The 13,411-nt window shown below is 31.6% G+C and overlaps 1 protein-coding gene across 2 annotated transcripts; it reads right to left on the bottom strand.

Annotated features, from left to right (window-relative positions):
* Positions 1-1,664: 1,664 nt before the first annotated feature.
* Positions 1,665-12,475, bottom strand: BckdhB (Branched chain keto acid dehydrogenase E1 subunit beta). Of its 2 annotated transcripts, none has more exons than XM_088196345.1 (8): positions 11,951-12,475; positions 9,146-11,881; positions 8,942-9,085; positions 8,682-8,837; positions 6,257-6,428; positions 5,848-5,993; positions 3,052-3,138; positions 1,665-1,963 (listed from the first exon to the last, which is right to left on the bottom strand). In XM_088196345.1, exons 2-8 carry the CDS (start codon positions 9,266-9,268, stop codon positions 1,823-1,825), a joined length of 969 nt encoding a protein of 322 aa, XP_088052471.1. In that variant the 5' UTR covers positions 9,269-11,881; positions 11,951-12,475; the 3' UTR covers positions 1,665-1,822. The 2 variants fall into 2 exon arrangements, with proteins under 2 accessions (XP_088052471.1, XP_088052470.1); XM_088196344.1 differs by having other exon boundaries at positions 9,146-9,282; positions 12,314-12,475.
* Positions 12,476-13,411: the final 936 nt, after the last annotated feature.

Below are 13,411 nucleotides of genomic sequence, written 5' to 3'. Positions count from 1 at the left end.
CGTTCTACAAAGCGATTGCAGTGATTGGCTGGAAGATTGCTGCACATATATGCTTGGCCAGTAAGTCTTTACTTTTTAAGTCCGGATAAACTTGCCAAACATAAAGATGTATCTCAAGCGCTGACATCCTGGCCGCGATAAAGGACGCGATCGCGACTCTTTAAAGCACTCTAAAGCTCAGCCGAAAATCACAAAGCAAAAATAGATATTAAATACAATCGTCGTTGCAAACCCATTGATACATTGAACACGCGTTTTTATTGACAGCTGTCTGGTTTACAGTGCTGCCAATATAGGAAGCTCAAATTGGATCATCCTGTATTATTATTTTTGCCCTTTACCTTCATTAATGCAAACCATCTGAACATCACGTCATCCATTACCGTTCATAATGTGGTCCGGATATTGCTGCAATATCGTTCCATATGGATGTTAAAAGCTCGTTATTATTACATGGTTCGGATTTGCACGCCTCTTGTTTATAATATAAACCAGTATTAAACTTAGAAATTATATTTAATATACGTATATGTATTGTACATGTATTTATTTTATTATATATTTTTTATTTAAATTAAATTAAGAGCATCGTGACAACAGGTTGCTCCAATGTGTCTCTATGGTCAAAAAAATAAACAATACAATATATTATTTTATACAAACAAAAAAATAAAACATAGTAAAAAGGAGAAACCAATTCGTTGAATATAATCTGTTCAATAGTTGGATGATTAAATAAAATCTTAATAATAAATATAAACAAACTAATTTAAAAATATAATACATATTAAATTAATATATATATATATATAAAAAAGTATCTACAGACAAATAAAAACTATATAAATAAAATTAGTAGGTGTAATATATATTATATAAATGTAAATATATAATACTATTTTTATTTATAATTTATGGGAATGCATGGAGGTAAAAGAAATACTTCCTATATAGCAATGAAATACATTGCATTAATTTGCAAATTAAATTAAAGTAATTAAAAAATAAAAGAGTGAATATTTATTTTTAATAAATAAATAATTAACTCTCCATTCGACGAATTTACCAGTCGGTGAACTTTCCTCTTTGTGAATTGTGGTCGGTGAGCTTTCCGGATACCAATTTAAATCACTCTGTAGAGAAATGCCCGCATCAGGTCGAATGCATTTAAACAATTTTAAATCATCTGCATACAGAAGAAAACTTGAATTTTTAAATGCCGTGTTTATGTCATTAATAAATAACCCAGGTCGGACCCTCGAGAAACCCCGAAGAGGATATCTTCATTATCTACTTGAAACATTTAACATAATAATTCAGGACGTTGTTGCCCCTAATCTTACATAACATCAACAACATATATGTACTTACCAATAGTATAACTTTGTACTATACCCAAAAATTATAAGCAAAAGAAAATATGTAAATACTGTATCTGAATTTTTAATTTGCATTAACTTTTTTTTTCTAGTAAAGTGTACAATGATAGATGGTAGTTTCTCCTAAGTAAGCAATTATCAATATTTTTTAAATCATATTGCATAACTTCTAAATATAGCGACTTATTTGTGTAACATTATCTTGCGCGTATTGCAGTTGTTATTTCGTGTCAAACAACGTGACGTCCTGTATCTAACAAGGAGCGTCACAAACAAAACAACGAATGAATGTGCATTAAATATTTATTTATTCATTGATTGATAAAAGGCAATCTTTGCAACACACACTCGCGCAGCTTAGAGGTCATATTTATGTACACTTATCACAAAAATATATATTATTCATATTACTAGGCGGATAGAGATTCTTTTTGCGTTTTGCGTCAGTAGTTAATCAATTTTTTTACGGCTTCGAAGCACCTCCATTTGTCGGGGAGGTAGAAGGGCTCGAACACGTGAGGGAAAGGGGTGTCCCAGCCGGTCACTCTCGAGATGGGTGCTTCTAAATGAAGGAAGCACTCGTCCTGAAACAAAATAAAAATAATAAAATATAGTCGTCTTTCGAAACTGCATTGTTACACATACGCTTGGAAAATTTTGGCCTTAACAAGTGATGTATCGCCCTAATGTCATTAAAACTCAATTTCAAACCAAATTTAATTTTTTATCATTTTTATTTTTAAGCACATTAGTAAAATTGTATTGTCCATATACTGGTTCGGAAAAATATTAAAAAAAAAACATTTTTATCAAAAATAAGCACTCTTTTGCTAATTAGTTTACTTTATTAACTCGTATTAAATATATTTTTAATATATGAATCCACATAAAAAAAATCAAGCAAATAACAGTTTAGAGCAGCATATAATTTCATTAGCACCTATCAGTGAAATTGTATTTTCACTAGTAAAAATATATCTCTACCGGTGAAAATGTATTTTGATATGATTCCATTTAAATGCAAGTGAAGATATATTTCCACTGAATATAGACATTCACTGTAACATATACAAAACAGGATTAAAAACAGATTATATCAATTTTAACAAATTATTCGTCTCTATATGAAAAATACACTATGTTAATCCTTAAAAGCGTAGTCTGTACAGTAACTTGTATATTTGTTGAGCTTGATTACAGACTGCTAATATAGATACACAAATAAGCAACTGAGACTTCTCTACAAGTACTTATCATTATTTGTACTGTGTCAATCCATCGATATTAATCTTAAATACGATATAATTTTAAAAAATAAATGGAAATATTGATAAAATGGAATATTAAACACCGTAATGAAGAGCATCTCTATATTATATATACATATATGGATAGGTGTCTGAGATAAGCTGGCTACTTAAAAATTTATCAACACATACAGTTTTGTTAAATTCCTGCTTAAAATTAAAATAATATGCATAATCGTAGATACAACTCTGTGGTTTTGTAAGCTGTTTAAAAATAAATGATACGTCACATTATAAAAAGATTGTTCTCAAGTATTTTAGTTTATCCATACTAAAACGTTTCTTTGTATAGAGCCGTTGCTTATATTTCAGTTTTGCAACGTAACAGTGAAAATATAATAAAAAAATATAAAAAATAATTTAACCTGTATAGAAGCTGCTATTTCTGCTCCGAAACCATTTGTAATCGGCGCTTCGTGTGCTATCAACACTCTTCCAGTTTTTTTCGCCGACTAAAAAAAAATATTTATAATTATTTACATTCATATATGTACATACACAATAACAGCATAAAAGTGGACCTTTGAACTTTAGTTAAATTTCTAAGGCAATTTTATCAGTACATGGTGTTTCTCGTAATACAGATTTTATAACTGGACGATTAACTAATTTCTATCAATCAATCTTGATATTGAGGTATATATGTTTGTGTATTTTAAATTTATATAATCTTCAGAACGACATTGGCATATATAATTATGAATAAAACATTTCATTTCAGGGTTTTTGCAGTTTAGTCAACATTGCATTACCATAAGATTTAAAAATCAAATAAGTATTACGTAAATTCAACAAATTAAATTTATTTTTGCAAAGCATCCTTATCTACATATATTATTCTAAATACAATAGTAACAATGTATACACAATTCAATTTATGCAGGAATAAGGTAAAGTAAGATAGGGTGAATATATTTTACCAGGGTTCTATATACTGTACGGATGGCATTTAATATATCGAATAGATGCCTGTATTTTTAACAAGGTCCTAAAGAGCACCTATACATTAGACTGAGAATATTAGGAATGTAATAAAAATAACAAATATAAATTATTTTTATTTTGCTCTTTAAATTAGTCCCCATTAAATATAATATATAATATACTTCTAGCGTTTCCTTCAATATTTAAGACATCTTAACCAGCGCTGTAGACCAGTGGTATAATAAAACCTTTAAGATTTTTAAGGGTTAAAATCCCATATAAACAATGTTTTTTTTTCGTTTCTGGAAGATCGAATTATATAATTTTAATTTGGGTATATCGTCATAAATTAGGTTTTTTCACTTGAACGTCATTTGTCCTGTTATTTATTGAACTATAATTTTTAAAAAAAACGACCACTGACTGGCCAGTTTTTGCCCCTCCCCCCCTCCTGAATTAGCTAAAATGACGTACCTAATTCTAAACCAAAAATTCTCGGGCTATCTCTCATAATAAAAACAGTCTCGAATCTATCCCGAAAATATTTTTTTAAATATTAATTTCAGTTAAATCATATCGGAATACATTTTTACCAGTAGATATGTACTTTTACTAGTGAAAATATAATTTATCTGGCACGTGATTTTTCCATACGTAGTAATATATATATATACATTAACATACTAATCATTATTTATTTACACGCAAAGTACAAATGTTGCAAAGTGAATGTGTATTTTTCAACGAGTTATACTAATAGTGAAATCCAAGTACATTTTCACCAGTAGCTATATATTACAAGTATCTAAAATATAACTAAACTGACAAGCGCTAGTGAATTTATATGCTGCTCTAAGATTTCCATGATATATGTACAAATGTTACAATAAATGTATATTTTTGGTAAAGTTATATTTTCACTAGTAAAACCCAAATACATTTTCACCATTAGATATATATTTCTACTAGCGAAAATATAATTTAACTGATCTGTTATTATGTCTATTAAAAAACTCATTTTCTTATTTAATAGCAGAATAAAAAATACAGAACAAGAATTACTGCACACAAATATAAATACTATCGGATAAATACGGAAGCAGCATTTTGATATTACACCACATTTAAAAATATGATAAATATTGGTCAAAGTATATTCAAACCTAATGTTGGTCAATAGGAAGAAGTCAAAAATTCATGTCAAAAGCAATAAAATCGTGTCGGCACCGTTTCAGTGGGAACGCTCGGTAACGAGCGCTCCCACTTGAACGGCACGATTATATTGCTTTTGGCGTAAATTATTAACTTTTAAGAAGGGGTAATTGTTTTTTGTGCCTTTCTATTGGCCAAAATTCAGTTTAGATATGCTTAATTCGATTCTCACTTAATCGTAAGTCGTAATGAACGCTAGATAGTCAAGCGTTACCATTGCGATGGCACGAAAAAAAACTTCAATGACGTCCCTGTTTTTTCAGATTTCAAGCGCTTTATATTCATATTCATAATTAAGCGCAATAATAACAGTTCATAATTAATAAAAAATATGTCGCTGCTATTTACTTAGTTGTTGATTGTGTTTACCCAGTTGTGGTGCATTTCATGTTGAATGACGATTAACATGCTCATAATAACGAAAAAAATATAATTTGAACCAAAAACGCATAGTTGTTTTTTATCACACCTCGAACATACTGACTTACATTTAATACAGGTGTATTTAAATTACTTTTCTGCGAATACACATCCTTGTAACTATTTATATGAGTAGTAAAAATAATATTAATAATAGACACTATTTTAAAATAACTATTGTATATAATATTTTTGAGGTCTTCCTATTACATGAATCTGCAGTAGCTCATTGACTTAAAGGATACATTTAAAAAGTATTCGCTATTGATTGATCATTATTTACTACTTTATTGTTTATTAAGAATAAATAATAAATGTTTTGTAAGTATTGTTACCAGTTGTAAAACTTAGCGATAACGCCTGTTAAATCACATTAACTATAATAATTTTATTGTAGTATCAAATAAATATTTATTATATACAGCACTATCTACCCGTGCAGTATCTCTGAGGTAATACAATTTTCTGTGCAATAACAATGTGAAAAATTCTCTCGCCTCGTGCAATTTGCATCGCACCAGAGCTATTACCATAACGCTGTAGCACTATGTACAGCCGTCACAGGTAGTACAAAGCGTATACTTTTAAAAGCGCGAAAGCCTTACGTTGCATACGGTTTCAGCGTCCCAGGGCAATATCGACACCAGGTCGATCACTTCGCAGTTCACCTTCAATTTCTCCTTGGCCATGTCGGCCACTTCACTCAGGACGTGTACTTGAGTGCCCCAGCCTATGAGAGTGACAGCATCGCCTATAATAAAGAAACATAATTAGTCTAATAAAAAAGCATCTTTACTTAATTCGTTAAACAAGTTTAAACACAGCTGAAAATTTAGAAGTGACATTCCAGCAGAAACAAATTATAATTATTTTTTAATGATAAGTTGAATAAAGATAAACTTCTCCATTTGACTTTGTCTCTTAGTCTTAATGCGACTTTGACTCTTCATAGAGCCAGAAGTAGCAGCACTGTCATTTTTGACGTCACGCATTTGTAAATACACTCAACGGTACCTTTTCTCAATATGTCTGCTTTTCCTAAGGGTAGGTTGTAATCTCCTACAGGTACTTCTTCAGATGCGCCTCTATAAAGTGTCTTTGGCTCGAAGAACACGCAGGGGTCGTGGTCCCTTATGCACGATAGGAGTAAGCCTTTGGCTTTGATTGGACCTCTTGGAATGACTACCTAAAATTAAACTTGTGGTTAAAATTTAGTAAAAATCAATATGTAAATTATTTAAATATTTAATACATTTTTATATATTGGTATTTTATATGGTGAAAAAAAACATAAATCACAATAATAATATGCACCCTTCACGAAACGCCACTGCTTCAAATATATAAAATATGAATATTTACATTACTGTTTATAAAAAGCCGTTTTTTAAAAGATCTTAATGTTTATACAGCGAAACAAAATAAATTGCGCGGTTTTCTTTATTAAAAAAAACGTTTGCAAAGTAAATAAAATTCTTACTTTTGCCAAATACATTACGGTTATTTATTTAAGTTAATATTAGCTTTAAGGGTTTGTAAATACACGTAGGGCAGGTTATGGCTCTGAAACGCTTGTAACATGTTAGACCACAAAAATATTTTTAGTAGCAGCCAAATAAGTCTGAAAAGCAAAAATATAATAGGGCAAGAAAATAGTTTGATAGTATAAATCACCGATCTAACTCGAGGCCCGGGGGCCACATGCGGCTCATTCAATATTTTATTAAGTCGGAGTCATTATGACATATTAAAGACACAAAATAAATATGCAAAAAATAATATTAATTCGTAAAATTTAGTGTTATCTTCGTCTTCAGAATCTGCACTTACAAGTCTACATACATACAAACATAAACTGTTTGACGGCGGGGTTCGAGTAACCGATCCACAATATTTTACCTTATAGTTTTTAAAACATTTATTCATAGGCCATAGTAAAAAATATGAAACAGTACCGTCAAATCCCTGAAAAGACGAGCTGAAAAAGCAAGAGCATGTATTTTTTCGTTCTGATGAAAGACATGCATGTTTAATTTGTCGTGACTCTACTTTAATTTTAAATTCATACAATTTAAGAAGACTAACAAATTTTCAGATAGTATTATTAGACTATTAATATACATATGTTTGAGGAAAATGACAAACTTCAGTTTTATAAGTCTTTAATGGTATTTTTTTTAAGCTTAAAAAAACTAGCAATGAGCATTACAGCTGCAATTGGAAAAACTTATATGTGTGATTATTTTTCTTATTTCTCTCAAAATTAAAGACAATTTAATCTCGTGAGTCGTAAAATATTGTCGGATGACAAATTAAGAAATCAATTACGGTGTACGAAAATACATGTGAATATTAAAAAATTATGTGAGAAAAATGAAAAAAAAATTACATTACAATATTACTCTATTACAAATGTTGTTTTGCTGTATTATTTTATTAAACATGTTATATTACTGTATTAAAAACGTTATTTTAAACTGTATTTTTATTTTTAGTTTTGACCCACTTTGATTGGACACCACTGGTATAAACTGCTTATAAAAAATGTTCTTACTATGTTGCAATAAATGTCATATTAAAATTATTATCTTATGACTGCAATAAACGTTTTAAAAATATAAATAAATAATTGTAAATTATATATTTATGTTTCGTCGTATGAGGGGATACCAGCTGACTCTCGGGGTCGGTCGACGAGAATGATAACCGCTCGCTGACTGATCGTTATAGGTGTTCGTCTTACGTTAATCCAAGATAAAATAAGCATCCAATCCGCAAGTTGCAGCTTATATATTTACTCCGCAGTTACAGTCTTATTTATTGTAGAACGCCAAGCTTTCGGAAATCCTTTATTATTATATATCATTTAGTCTTAGCCTCAGGCTTATAAACTTTTGGCTGCTTTGCAGGTTACGAGTCGTTCGTGCAGGATAAATATTCGGCCAACCTGAGTCGTTCTATTTTAACTAACTTAATGACGTCAGGCTTCTTATACAATCATTGTTGTACCAACGACAAGAAGTATCGTCCTTGAAAGTCAGCGGTGATCAATTGTTAGTCAATTGTTTATTCACTAAAAAAGGGTAGATTTCCCGGGAGCGCTAAGCATTTTTTTTATTTAAAAATGTGGCGGTAGACTAAATAAGTTTGCGTATCTCTGGTTTAAAATTTAAACTTTTGTCATTGAGTAATATTTTTTAAGAGATTCTTAAGAGTATTTAAAAGTTTGCCAATCCCTGTCTTATTATATAGAAAAAGCCATGAAAAACCTCAGTCTGTTTTTAAGATCATCGCTAATATACAGACAGATAAAATTATATATTGTATTTCATTGACCCACGAAAATTTTACCAAGTATTTGTATTATGTTATTTATAAAAATGTCAGTTAAAAATGGACTTCATTCGAACAACCGCCTTCGTGCAATTATATAACATACCTTTAGTCCTGGCGTGTGCGCAAAATAAGCTTCCGGACTTTGAGAATGATAGCAAGCCCCGTGGCCGACGGCCCCGCAGGGTGCCCTCACTGTCAAGCCCCCGCAGTCCCAAGTCCCTCCGCTTCTGTATCTGTACTTGGCAGCTTCGTTCACCAACTGAAACCAGCCGACGTCATATCAAAACGTTATTAAAATGATCAAAGTTTCTCAAGCGAAATAAAGCATTCTAAATCCGATGACATATTTTCCAAGAAGTATACCTGGTCGAAGGCTGGAAATATGTAATCGGCGAACTGTATCTCGGCGACTGCAGTAGCTCCGCTTGTGGCTAGACCGATCCCAAAGCCAGCTATACCCTGTTCTGTTAACGGTGTGTTGAACACCCTATCTTTTCCAAATTTATCCTAAAATATATTTCAATGTGTAAAAGAGATCCCATGATCAACGTAAACCTTCACACATACCTGCAGTCCCATCGTGCATCTGAAAACTCCTCCAAATGCAACATCTTCTCCAAATATTACGGCAGTATTATCCGTTTCTAAGACAATGTTCATCGCGCTATTGATGGACTGCATCATATTCATCTTTTTAGTTTCACCTGTAAATCAAATATGATTAGTAATGTAATATTAGCAGTTATACCATTTGCTTACTAAGGAATGGATTACAGCGTGGTGTTTTCCCAGTTGCCTTTTACAATAATAGTATGGACAATATAATTTTAAATATTTTTAGTGAGGCATAAAAACTATGATATGGAGTTTACATCTTTATATATTTATGATACTAAATATCAACTCATCTCTCAGGGGGAAATAAGCAGAAGAAGAAATACAGACACACGCATAATATGTACTTCATAGTTTGTCTACAGTTCTACACATGTTTTAAAAATATGATAGCCTTATCGATATTACTACGGACTTCTGATTGAGTATTGGTCAAAGTAAATTCAAACCGAATTTTGCTCAATAGGAAAACGCAAAAACAATTATCACTTCTCAGAAGTCAAAAATTCACGTCAAAAGCACTAAAATCGTGTCGGCGCCGTCACCGTCGCAGTGGGAGCGCACGGTTACGAGCTTCTTTTTATAGTTAGTATATATTGTTATTAATATGGCTTGATATAAAAACTTTATGTTTTTAGGGAAAAAGCTGGTAAATGAATGTGGGGATATTTATTATACTTGCGCAGTAAACATCATAACCAAACGATAATTACAAGAATATATATTGACAACTGTGTAATATAAACAAAGCGTAACCCACAAGAAAGATAACACAACAGACTGACACTGAACGGACCATCACGGTAAGCCCTGGTTATGTCCAGGGGAAAAACACAATCATTTAGACATAAAAGAATGCATAAACAATGGGTCGAAGCACGTCGTTATTACCATTGTAAATGCGCAAACAATACGCCATCGGGCGACTGAAAAAAGACCGTTTATATTCAACCTTCGAATATGTCTATTTAAAAAAATTCACTTTTTCAAGGCATGGACATATTTCGTTGGTCGAATATACGATCACATCAATTGGTTCAATGATCTATGTATGGTTGTGATTCGCTGGAGATCTACCCAGCCTACGGTACAAAAGGCTTGCTATAGAGAAGATTGAGAGATACTGCAGACGACCGATTACCGCAGACGATCGACAACAAGAGATCTTAGAAGACCATCCCGAGGGCATCATTCCTCCGACAACTTCTCCACCAGTGCTCGGAGAAAAACACATACAATTCTACAATAGTTTGTTTCGATATATGTAATACTAAATAAATTGTTACCAGCTTTCCGGCGTCTATTTTTGGCCGCGAAGGCAAAATATTTAAGTTATCCTTACATTAGGTTTTATTATTTTTTCAAGTTTTAATTACATTCAACCTTTATAAAATATGTAACAGCTGATTTTCTCAAAAAGTTACTTATTGAATATTAAACCGCATAATTATTATTACTATATAAGCAAGAACTACAAATGAGACGTAAATATCTTTAACTCGAACAAAATCAGGAATTTATATTTTTAACATTTGACTATTTTTCACCGAGTTTTCAGTGAATCGTTTGATTTTCTTTGGTTTGAAACATAGCTAACTGTATAATATTTTTAATTTTACATGAATACATATGTATTTTTTTAAATATAATACACACTTTGATTTATAAACAAAACAATATTTTAAATGATACATACATATGTGTATATGATTTGTATATTATTTTTGTAATGATCTTTATGTCCAATATAATAATATTATAAATAAGAATATTGCACCATCTAGTCACGAGTGTACAAAGTTTTCCCTTATATATATATGATATTATAATTGATCGCATGAAAAATTAATATTTATTTCACAACATTTCTCTTTTGTATTGTATATTACAAGCTCTCAACGTATCATTTTTTTTTAAATGTATAGTTTAAAATATTATTAATTCATATTTTTAATTTTTTTTATAAACTTCCTCATGTGATCTTTTTGGTCTGGTCTTTTTAAAAACTTATCTCTCATATTGAGTATATAAGTTGTTTGAATCCAGTCGCATCAAAAATTTCTTTAATCTCAATCCAATTACATTTTTACTTTTTAATAATGGTATCAAGAAAACCATTTTACATTTAAAGGCAGTGCGACATGATTTTTTTTTTTAAATAGAGAGAAATCAGCAATAACATTAACGCTGAGATCGCAGAACAAAATCATCGTAAGAATAATATTATTACTTTCCTGCTTATTCTTTCTTAAAGAGTGGTTGAGTCATTCAATGTAATTTTCATTGACGCGTGAAAATGACTCATAGCAACACAATATGGGCACTACCTCATTATGGCTTACCACCCCTAATGCAAGGCATTAATTTATTTATTTACGTACACATGTACATGTGCAGAGTAAAACATATAAAAAATATTTACAATAATGATTTTTATGGATAAACCACAATGCGTTCACCAACTGCGAGTACCTGGATAAGAATAAACCAATACTACCCAGATGGTTAAGAAACCATGTAGCTGTTCTTATTGAGAAGTTATCTTTTCAAATTACTCATGATATTACATGCGTTACTTTAAACAATGTTTGAGAACGCAAGCGTTGGTAATTACGTGGCACACATAAATAGATAAATTGTTTACTAAATTGTCCACGTGCATTTGCGTAAAAAACACTAGATTAAATACTAGTTTATGATTTTCAACCGTGGATTAGAAATGGACGTAAACTAAAAGGCAAATATTGACCATACGACCTAATTGGCTAAAATAAGCATGTTCCCATTTTTTCATGTTTCTGAATGAGAGTCATTATTTTAATTTTTATTGTGAGAATGCATAATTCGTCAAAAAAAAGATGAAATATTTTACTAGCTTTATAACAAATAAAATAATATTTGACGCACCGTTGTAAGAAATTTATATACATAGTATTTAAGGTCTTAAATATAAATTATAGATAAAGCCATTCGATGTATTGCTTAGGCCAAATATCAACAATAATCGCCAACAATTTAAACCGAACACGTAGCGTTAAGTGTGATTCAATACTTTTTAATTTTGGTCTAAAGTGTCCAAACAGCGACCTTGCCGATTTGAAAACATGTTTTTTCTCATACCGTGGGTGTTGTCGCTCTTCTCGGGCACGTACGTGAAATGTGACGAGCACCTGACGCCATTTTGCACCTGGCTCGCTGCCGCCTTTCTGCCGATCTTCGCGATGAATGTAGCCATGTTTTCACGGCGGACGCGTCGGCCGACGCGAGTTCGCGAACGCCACTGATTAGGCTATCGGGCCGACGCGCAAATACCTCGTAAATTGTACAAACACAAACGCACAACGGAATGCTGCCAGTCACTGCGAACAGGGGCGCTCAATCGAAAGTTAGAATTGAATTCGCGCGGTTAAGCTCGTGCGATTGGTGTCAGTGATACCTCCGTGGTCATGGACGTCTCGTGGCCACAAGTGAGGACGACAATTTGACAGGAATAAATAAAAAAATACGAATTTCCTTAATTGTGTTGAGAACATTAAGGAAAAACTTGCGGAGCCATCTCCGCTAAATTGGCGCTCAAATTGCATGTTGCACTAATATTTTATTATTTATTTTAGTATTTTATTAAATGTTTATAATAGTTTACATGTTTGTTATTAAAATATATGCGAATGCGTGGACGAGGTACCACCAGCCGTTATCTTCCCGTCGAGGTCCATCAAAAGAGTGTACTACCCTCCGCCCCCAACACATTAGTATTACCAGAGTGCCGCCAAGTTTTGACCATAATAAATATATAGATAGGCCCCCACAACTTATTATCATAAAACAGACTATCTTGACTCGGGTAGTTTAGTTAATGCGTCATGATAGCCTTTATACAAAATAGTTTAAATGTTTACGTCAACTCGTATACAAACATAAACTTATATTAAGTAATATAGACAAACACATGCACAAGCTAATTACAAATGTGTTGGAAAAAATAAATGTGCACCATCATCTTAATGTCTAGATAGCTCGAGTAAGGGGGTTGTACTAGAGCAGTGGTGAGGAACCTCGGGCCCGCGAGCTCATTTAAATTTGCCCGCCGCAAATAAAACTTAAAATTCAATAAATCTATCAATTTCTGATAATATTTTTATATGTTAAAAATGATATGTAATTATTGAATGATGTATTTTTTAAATATCCTTGAGTATTATTATAATCACTTCATTA

The sequence above is a fragment of the Plectrocnemia conspersa genome, unplaced genomic scaffold (assembly GCF_051122295.1).
Source record: "Plectrocnemia conspersa isolate PC_06_02 unplaced genomic scaffold, ASM5112229v1 ptg000011l, whole genome shotgun sequence".
Lineage (NCBI taxonomy): Eukaryota > Metazoa > Arthropoda > Insecta > Trichoptera > Polycentropodidae > Plectrocnemia > Plectrocnemia conspersa.
The sequence above is the reverse complement of the archived record's forward strand: the minus strand, read 5'-3'. Positions and strand labels throughout refer to the sequence as shown.

Excerpts from the sequence above, each read along its gene's own strand:
- BckdhB (XM_088196344.1), bottom strand. The coding sequence starts at position 12,428 with ATGGCTACATTCATCGCGAAGATCGGCAGAAAGGCGGCAGCGAGCCAG. Across the intron at positions 3,139-5,847 it reads ACGCTGAAACCGTATGCAAC|TCGGCGAAAAAAACTGGAAG; the intron begins GTAAGGCTTTCG and ends ATTTTTTTTTAG. Across the intron at positions 1,964-3,051 it reads AAATAGCAGCTTCTATACAG|GACGAGTGCTTCCTTCATTT; the intron begins GTTAAATTATTT and ends ATTTTGTTTCAG.